This window comes from Megalobrama amblycephala, linkage group LG24 (genome assembly GCF_018812025.1).
Source record: "Megalobrama amblycephala isolate DHTTF-2021 linkage group LG24, ASM1881202v1, whole genome shotgun sequence".
In the NCBI taxonomy this organism is placed as follows: Eukaryota; Metazoa; Chordata; class Actinopteri; order Cypriniformes; family Xenocyprididae; genus Megalobrama; species Megalobrama amblycephala.
In genome coordinates this window covers 22823141-22832512 of record NC_063067.1, presented here as the reverse complement: position 1 = coordinate 22832512, position 9372 = coordinate 22823141, and the positions used below count along the sequence as shown (strand labels likewise).

Below are 9372 nucleotides of genomic sequence, written 5' to 3'. Positions count from 1 at the left end.
AACTTCATTAAGCTTCGGAACGTTATGAATCAGCGTGTCGAATCATGATTCGGATCGCGTGTCAAACCGCCAAACTGCTGAAATCACGTGACTTTGGCGCTCCAAACCGCTGATTCAACACACTGATTCATTATGCTCCGAAGCTTCCTGAAGCAGTGTTTTGAAATTGGCCATCACTATACAAGTCGTTATTTTGTTTATTTTGTTAATCAAACAACCAACTATTCATTTTCACGATTTTACGTGATATTAAAGCGGAACTCAGTAAGATTTGCGAAGCTCCCCCTACAGGTTCCTTCAGTGAATCACACTGTCGTAAATACTCCAAGCGCAGCTCTGGACTACAAAGACTACAACACTCACCAGCGCAGTAGTTTTGCAAATACGGTACAAGAAATCTCGATGGAGGTGGGTAATTTTCGAAATTGTCTAAGTCATAATATAATTGAATTACCGTAATGCATTTTATCACTCTTGCGTGAACGTGAACATGAGACGAGATTGTGTCGGGTCGGCGAAGCTCAACTTGCAAGTGCTGTTTTCTGGGAGGGAGTTAGTGAACGCCTCAAACACACCACTACAAGTCAATTAACCATCGTAAGGACTTAGAAAACTATTTATGAAGGTAAAAAAAGTTACTTAATTCTGCTTTAAGCAACATGGCTAACTTATTTTTAAATTATATTCATAAAGTAATGAACGGAATATGAATGGCTCACATAGCCTAGGTGACGGTTTACAAAGGATTCATTTCAGAAGCATTTCACTCAGAGATTCAAACATCAGATATATTCTTTGTCTAAGATCTTATATTAATTATTAATATTTATCATATCTTTATCTCGCTCTCTTTGTGTGTGTGTGTGTGTGTGTGTGTGTGTGTTTTATTTTACAATATAAGACATTGTAATACATATCAGAGCATATAAAACAAAGAGTAGGCTACCAACAATAAAATACAAAAAGAAAATGTATACAAAAAAATAACAATTAAAAAAAAGAAAGAATAATAGGATGCAAAGTACAACATATTATTAGGGCAGTTACATGAATTTGAAAAGCTTTAGAATTTGTATTGTTTTTATAAGCTTTTTGTTCTGTGATCTCATGTTTGAAAGAGTTTCAAAATATATTGTATATTGTTATAAAAGGTAATATATGAGGGTTTCTTTTGAGTTATTTTTGTCATATGAATATAAAACTTTGCCAAAATAATTAAAAGATTAATAACAAAGTAAAATGAAAACAAAGTAAAATGTCATGGGGTTCTAAATCAAGAGTTCTGTTTAAATTTTTTGTTATGTCTATTTTAAAGTCAGTCCAAAGAAATAGAAAAAGGGCAATAAAAAAATAAATGTTCAATATCCTCAGATGATGTGTTACAAAAAGTACATTTATCACAGGCAGTATGGATATATCTACTAATAGCTACATTTACAGGATAACATCTATAAATAATTTTGTAAATGATTTATTTTACTTTATTAGAAATTATGGTAAAGTCCAAATGCTGTGCCAAGATATACAATGAGGTTTAAGCCATTTTGATTGACTATAGTTGGTTGACTGAATGCAGAGTGTACTAAAAGAGGAGCATACTTAGTACACATGGTATACTAATAGATAGGTCTAGATTTTCTTGACATTTACCGGTAAATGTGGACATGGATGCAGTTTTTAATAGCGTGACGCTAATTCTGTATCATAATAAATTAATATGGTTGAATTCAAAACAGCATACTAGCATACTACTCATAAAATATGACAGAAATAGTAAGAGTAGTATGCTAGTACGCCACCTACAGAAGTTGTCCGCACACTAACGTTACTCCTACTCATAGACTGTAAAAAAAAAAAAAAAAAAAAAACAGACTTGGAGACTAGTTTTGAAAAACCCGGCTAGAGAAGATAACTAACGATAATATCCTATTCTAAACATTTTCAACAGGGTTGTTTGTGTGGGCAGGACGGTGTATCTTTTCGATCAGTGATTGGACAGAACGGAGGGGTGTCTCCAGGCGCTCGATCCTCATTGGTTATCCCGCTCTAAATCGGGATCTCTTATTGGCTACTGTATCTGTCGCTCAGTGGATTCATGCGCAGTGCTGAAGGGAGGAGTAAACAGCAGTGAGTCACAGCTAACAGGCTAGTGTTCCGTTATAGGTGAGTACACATGTTATTAGCGATAAACTCACAATTCCAACTGGTTTCGTTCATATTAACTTAATGATCAGTTACATCTTTAACACTGTCTTTGATTATGTTGACCGCGGGGTTCGTGTGTGTAGCGAGTGCGTGTTTAATCACGTGCGTTGAGCTAGCTGAGGCCTGCAGCAGCTCGTGCCTGCGCGGGAAAGTCTCATATAAGTGCACGTGCACGTGTGCGATTCCTAAAATAAAACCCACAGCAGATCATAAATACACACAGCACGGCAGAATATTGATAGAATTGAGTGTATTTGTGAAGTTTTTGTGTTGAACTAGAATGATGAGGCCCAGTGTTGAGGCTCTGAGGTTGTGGAGCGTCTACACGTGACTTTCCTTCAGTCGTGTGTCATTTTATTCCCTATAAGTAATATCTATAAACGCATGTATTATTGATTTCATATGCAGGCTGTGCTCTATTGTAACTGAGAGCAGTTACTGCGTTTCCATACACTGGTGTATGATTTGAGGATTAGTACAGGTGTTAAAACATCACGCAGATGTTTAGTTTTTCATAACACCTCAGTTTAAATATATTTATTAGTGTTTATGATTGTTTTCAATGTTAATTCTGCTAGGTTTGCTAGTCTTTAGCAGTAGCATTGACGCTAGGACACGTGCCATGTGCCATCAGCATTCCCATTTACAGTCATCCTTCATATGAGCTTGGGAAGGGCTTTTTATGTTTGTTTGGATTATTTAAGTCATTAAAGTTGGGTGTAACAATTATGTTAGCAAGTTCACACAACAAAGTTCAATTCCAGTAATATTGTATCGACTATCCTAGAAATATGTATATCAATCATGAGAGTTGTCACTGAAAATGTGTTTTTGAGAAGGAATGAATGAACTTAGATTATGTGGATACAGAAACTGCATGTATAGAAACACTTATAATTGTTATGAAAAATAATGCCTCGATGTAAAAAAAATCCTAAACATAGACGTTTTTTTCTTGTTAATGTTCGTCTTTGCAGCTTGAGGTTACCACATGAACTTTTAAACCTTGTAACAAACTTAATGTGTTTTTACGAGAGATCTGTAACGCTGTGTTTGGCATTAATGATGACAGAGTTTGTGACGTCATTTCCACAGATAATGGACATGAGTACCAGTGAGTGCTTTGGATGTGGCCGCTCCGGACACTGGATCAAAAACTGTCCTAACGCCGGCCGCGGTCGTGGCAGGGGCCGGGGACGAGGAAAGGGTAGGAATGCTGGAGTCATTTAAACACACGCTGCGTTTGTCCTAAAGCAGTGCTGACTAATGTGTCTTCTCTCTCTCTCTGTAGATCTGTTCTGTTACCGGTGTGGAGAGCAGGGCCACATCGCCAGAGACTGTGAACAGACGGAGGATGGTAAGATGCTCCGTCTCATCACACTTCCGTTAATTATAAATTTTGCCATCGTTGGTCCTCTACAGTGTTGATTAAAGGGTTTCTGTTGTTGTTTAAACACAGCATGCTACAATTGCCACAGGAGTGGCCATATTTCCAGAGACTGTAAAGAGCCCAAAAAGGAAAGAGAGCAGTGTTGCTATAACTGCGGCAAAGCCGGTCACGTGGCCCGCGATTGTGATCACGCCAACGAGCAGAAGTGCTACTCCTGCGGGGGGTTCGGACACATCCAGAAATTATGTGACAAGGTGAAATGTTACCGGTAAGTCAACTCCAACAAGTCTTTAAAGAAATACTTCACCCAAGTATAAGAATTATTTATTTACTCGCCCTTATGCTGTAACCAAAAGGAGGACCATTTCAAAGAAACAGACAAAGGGTACTTTTACGTGACAACAATGTACTAAAAATTAAAAAGAAAATCCTTGCTGTTATTTGCATGCAGACAACAACATTGTCAAAATGATCCCTGTTCACACGGCTCTGTGAAAACGACTAAAAATGCTGTATTATTCTTGCCAGTAGTTGGCGATGTCACTTTGTAAGGAAACACTACGCACCTTTAGTCTGAACACATAATGCACGTAACATCGCCATATTCACAAATTCAAGTTTTTCTAGTTTACCATAGAGACAATAACAGTATTGTTTGCAAAAACTTAAAATAAGTTTTTAATTGAAAATGGTGTCGTGTAAACAGCCCCAAAATCATTGTATGCTTTTTCTAACATTATCTCATCTTTCACTCTTGTAGGGTTAGTTCACCCAAAAATGAAAATAATGTAATTTATTACTCACCCTCATGTCATCCTACACCTGTAAGACCTTCGTTCATCTTCAGAATACAAATTAAGATATTTTTGATTAAATCCGATGGCTGTCAGTGAGGCCTCCATAGACAGCAATGGTACTTCCTCTCTCAAGATCCATAATGGTACTAAAAACATATTTAAAACAGTTCATGTGAGTTCAGTGGTTCTACTTTAATATTATAAAGCGACGAGAATACTTTTTGTGCACCAAAAAGTACAAAATAATGACTTTTCAACAATATCTCGTGATGGTCGATTTCAAAACACTGCTTCAGAGCTTTACGAATCAAATCAGAGATTAGGAGTGCCAAAGTCACGTGATTTCAGCAGTTTAGCCGTTTGATAGGAGATCTGAATCACTGATTCGATTCGTAAAGCTCAGAAGCAGTGTTTTGAAATCGGCCATCATGAGATATTGTTGAAAAGTTTTTTTTTTTTTTTGGCGCACAAAAAGTATTCTCGTCGCTTTATAATATTAAGGTAGAACCATCGAACTCACATGAACTGATTTAAATATGTTTTTAGTACCTTTATGGATCTTAAGATTTACAGTGGCATTGCTGTCTTTAGAGGCCTCACTGAGCCATCGGATTTCATCAACAATATCTTAATTTGTGTTCCGAAGATGAATGAAGGTCTTACGGGTGTAGAACGACATGAGGGTGAGTAATAAATGACATTATTTTCATTGTTGGGTGAACTAACCCTTTAATAGTTTATTTTAAACACTTTCTCTGTACCACTTTCCACACTTTCTATCATTTTGACAAAAACCATTATTACAATTACGGCATAACGGCATTCACTCTTCGTCACTCTCTCAGCCCCTCCGATAGCACTTTGGGCAGTGTAATGACCAGGCATTTAGAGCAAAGAAATAAAAATTGGAGAATGGATTAGGCCTAGAATGATTTAATAGGAATTAGTGGGCCTAATACAATATGAATACGAGGCTACATCAAGAGCAAACATTTTACTTACTGATAACTGAGTGCTGCAAAAGCTTATTCTCATCCAGCGATCTCATAACATCGTGTTCAATTGACATCTGGGCAAGTGCGCTACGCAGACTGATTCAAGTTGAACACACCTACTGTCTTCATGAGTGAGTCGTTGAGTCATTCATTAGACCGATTCATTCAGTAACAAAACATCACTGTGTTGCTCTGAGGCGCTCAATGGCTCTACTGTGGATCTGTTTCAAACAATTTTCGTTGGTGAAATGGAGCCAAAACTGACAATATTACAGTATTATTACAATATTTATATATATCTTTCAATTTCTTTTAATATGATTCACCTCATTAACTTCTCATTTATTGAACTTGTATAAAATCAATATCGCTTTTGCAACAGTGTTGATCCCAGTGAAAACTGCACTCTTTCTCATGTGTGTGGTATTGGTAACTATCCAATTATAAATATTAAAAACAAGAAACTTGCACAGGGACATTTTTTGCCCTATATCTTGAATTTTTGGGGCATTTTTTAAAAATAATTTTGCTGGCATTTTTGCAAGAAAAGGCCTCCTTTTGCCATGGGCATCACCAAAATTTTAGCCAGCGAAAATTATCGAAAGAGAAAAATGGCCGGAAATACCACCCCTCAGTGTTCAGCGCTCAGGTTTCACTCTGGCTCTAGCTGTTATCACTGCGTGGTGTGACGCCCTTCTCTATGTATGTGCACTCGGCTCAGTCTCTCATGGCCCAAACAAACGCTCCACTCATGTAACGCTCATACTCATCAGAAAAAAAGCAACGTCCGCTCAAATAACGTGTCAACATGAAATTTCTTTGTAGTAGACTTGTTTCTGTTTGCAATAGCCCTACTGGGCTGCTGTGGTATATCCAGGTAGAACTCTGGTAAAATGACGCTGGTTCACTGATCCGCTACACTCTGGTGTCACAATACCTAAATTATGACTTTGATACAATACCTGACTAAAATACCTGTATCAATACATTTTTGCATTCAGAATTTTCAGTTTCGGCCTAGAATTTATTTCGCAGCATCACTAGTGTCTGTATTTTTGTGTGTAGAATTCGAACAGTATTCACCATGTGAGTGTATGCTATGGATGTTGTCATTGTAGACTCATTTTGTTGCTGAGAGCTATGTGACTCTTTTTAACAATGTGTCCTTTTTAGGTTCAGCAGAAAAGATATCAGGCACACAAGTTTGGGAAGACATGAGCGATAGTACATATAGGGCTGGGCGATATATCGCATGCGATTGACACGCGCATTTCGTCAGTAAAGCCGGTTCCCTGATTACCGCTAAATCGCCATCACCTGCTTTCAAATGGAGCGGCATTTAATAGACAGAGCCGTAGTTCACTGACAAGCCACGCAATATCGCGTTCATTATCGAAAGGCGATTCATCTGCAATATGAACGCGATATTGCGTAGGCTTGTCAGTGAACTACGGCTCTGTCTATTAAATGCCGCTCCATTTGAAAGCAGGTGATGGCGATTTAGCGGTAATCAGGGAACCGGCTTTACTGACGAAATGCGCGTGACAATCGCATGCGATATATCGCCCAGCCCTAAGTACATAACATGTTTACATTTTGAACTACTGCTACTGCCGAACAGAGTGCTGGATGAAGGGCTTGAATTGGTCAGAAAACTGAAATGCGTGTTGATTCACAGGTGTGGTGAGATTGGTCACGTGGCGGTGCAGTGCAGCAAGGCCACTGAGGTGAACTGCTACAACTGCGGCAAGACCGGTCATCTGGCGAGAGAGTGCACCATTGAAGCGTCTGCGTAACTCCTTTCCTCTGCCGCCCCCTCCTTTCCTGATTGATGGTTGTTTCTCTTCTCTAAATCCTCTTCATTGGCCAAAGCCTGGCAAACAGAGGCCTTTCTCAGGCCAGTGAGCAGCTTTGAGTTTTGTTTTTCCTTTGTTATAAAGAAGAGGGGTAAAAAAAAATCATATTGCGTTTAAAATGAGATGTTTATTTAGGTAGAGGTGTAATGTATGACGCTCGGTTAAAGGACCCCTTTCCACGCCGCTGGTGAGAAGATCCGTTACTGGGACGTTGTGCGCTACGGGGGACCTCTGGGATCACGGAAGTGAACCTCAGATGAAATGTAAGAGAGAAGTCAGGTGAAGAATCAATTCTGGCGTTTAGTTTTCTTTTTGTGGTTATATGGAGAAAAGTGTAAGCTGGCTTAAGAGGACAGACAAAACCATTGTCATCGCAGGAGGTCCATTACGGCAACGTGTCTGTCTATGGAAATGTTATATTGATATTTTCAATTAATTTGAATTTCAGAAGTCATATATTTTCTTTTCTTTTTTTTTTTTTTTTTTTGGCATTTTTATTTTGTTTGGCATTTTTCTAAAGTCATGTTTGCAGGTTCATCAACCGATGCTTGTTAATGCTGGAAGTTACAGAGTAATTTTAGTCCTTTCTACCTTAAATTATCCAGAACAATAGAGAGACACGTGGAATTAGCAACAATTTGCAAAAAGAATGTTTTCACAGAAATCAGATATTTTTGTACAATATCACTTGGACTACTGTAAGAATATCAGTGCTTGTATTCAGTTTTTAAGTCGGAGGAAATTGCAACTTAAGTCCTAGAACATAGATATGTAATTTTAAACTGTCAATAAAGCTGGAGGAGGATGGGGAGTCTGCCTGCATTCATGAGTTTATGATCTAGAAAAATATGAAATCATGAAAAATTGGGTCTTAAATATCAAAACCAACTTTATATTTTCTGAAGTGCATTAAAAACACACTGATAATTATTGAATGTTAACAGACACAATTGGCCCATTTAGTAATAACATGCACTGAAAAGTTTACACATTAAAGGGGACTGCTGTTTGAGCATGAAAAAGCTCTGCAAAGTCCCTCCAGCGGGAGTTCTTCTCTATGTCCGTGTCACTGTTTCTGAACTCCCTGCAAACACCTCGGGTGCTTCTCAACACTCAAATAGATGCTTCCTCTGTCCTCCAGCCTGTGACCCAGAACATCTCTGATTGCACCATGAGCAGGCCCGGAACGAGGAGTGAGGATGGAACGGGTGTATCCTGAGCATGGATAAATTCTCCTTCACATCGGTCACAATCATTTTAATTTATGCTTTACCTTTGCAGTTTAAATAAACCAATACATCTCACATATTTCAACAGGGCATCTTGCTTATTTATTATACATTTCTTAAAAATAACTATTACACCAAGAACTTCATTGAACAATATAAACCTAGCAACCATAAATAGCCTAGTAAAAATAGAACAATTTCTTCACCAGACAACAAGCGTTTATACTTTATTTGAAGTAATAAAAATAAGTGACCAGGGGTTCTCTGCAAGTTTAGGATCTTATCAAATTACAGAAGTTCAAGGAATTCATTTTGTGTATTAATTTTAGCAAAAAGTAATAATGACAGTTCCTTATGAAATATTTAAAAATTTTGGAAGCGTTTTCAGGAATGTAAGAAAGAATTTACCCAAGTATAATGTTTATTACTAAGTCATGTTTCATCTTTTATAAAAGTACTAAATATTACATTTTCTGATTTGTTAACAGTTATTAACATGAAGCAATACATCCGTTACTGTATTTGTCTTTGTTGATAAAAATCCACCTCTTTGTCATATATTCCCATTTCATTACTTCACATTGCATTAATGTTTACAAATGCAACATTCGATTTTAATAATGTATTAGTAAATGTTGAAATTACCATTCACTAAGATTAATAAATACTGTAGAAATGCATTATTAGTTCATGTTAACTAACGTAGTTGACTAATGTTAACTATTAAACCTTATTGTAAAGTGTTACCATTTTTCTTTAATACAGATAAATCTTAAAATTTAGGGAATGACCAGTAATGCAAATCCTTCTAAAGGCAGGGTCAAATTTACAATCATAAAAAAGCTGTTCAGTTGTTTAAATCTGATCAACACAAAAAGAGCAATTGTTAACATCAAGACC

General features: G+C 37.3%; 1 protein-coding gene across 1 annotated transcript; it reads left to right on the top strand.

Annotated features, from left to right (window-relative positions):
* Nucleotides 1-2009: 2009 nt before the first annotated feature.
* Nucleotides 2010-8054, top strand: cnbpa (CCHC-type zinc finger, nucleic acid binding protein a). The gene is made up of 5 exons (XM_048178476.1): nt 2010-2163; nt 3301-3412; nt 3497-3562; nt 3665-3863; nt 7066-8054. Exons 2-5 carry the CDS (start codon nt 3304-3306, stop codon nt 7181-7183), a joined length of 492 nt encoding a protein of 163 aa, XP_048034433.1. The 5' UTR covers nt 2010-2163; nt 3301-3303; the 3' UTR covers nt 7184-8054.
* Nucleotides 8055-9372: the final 1318 nt, after the last annotated feature.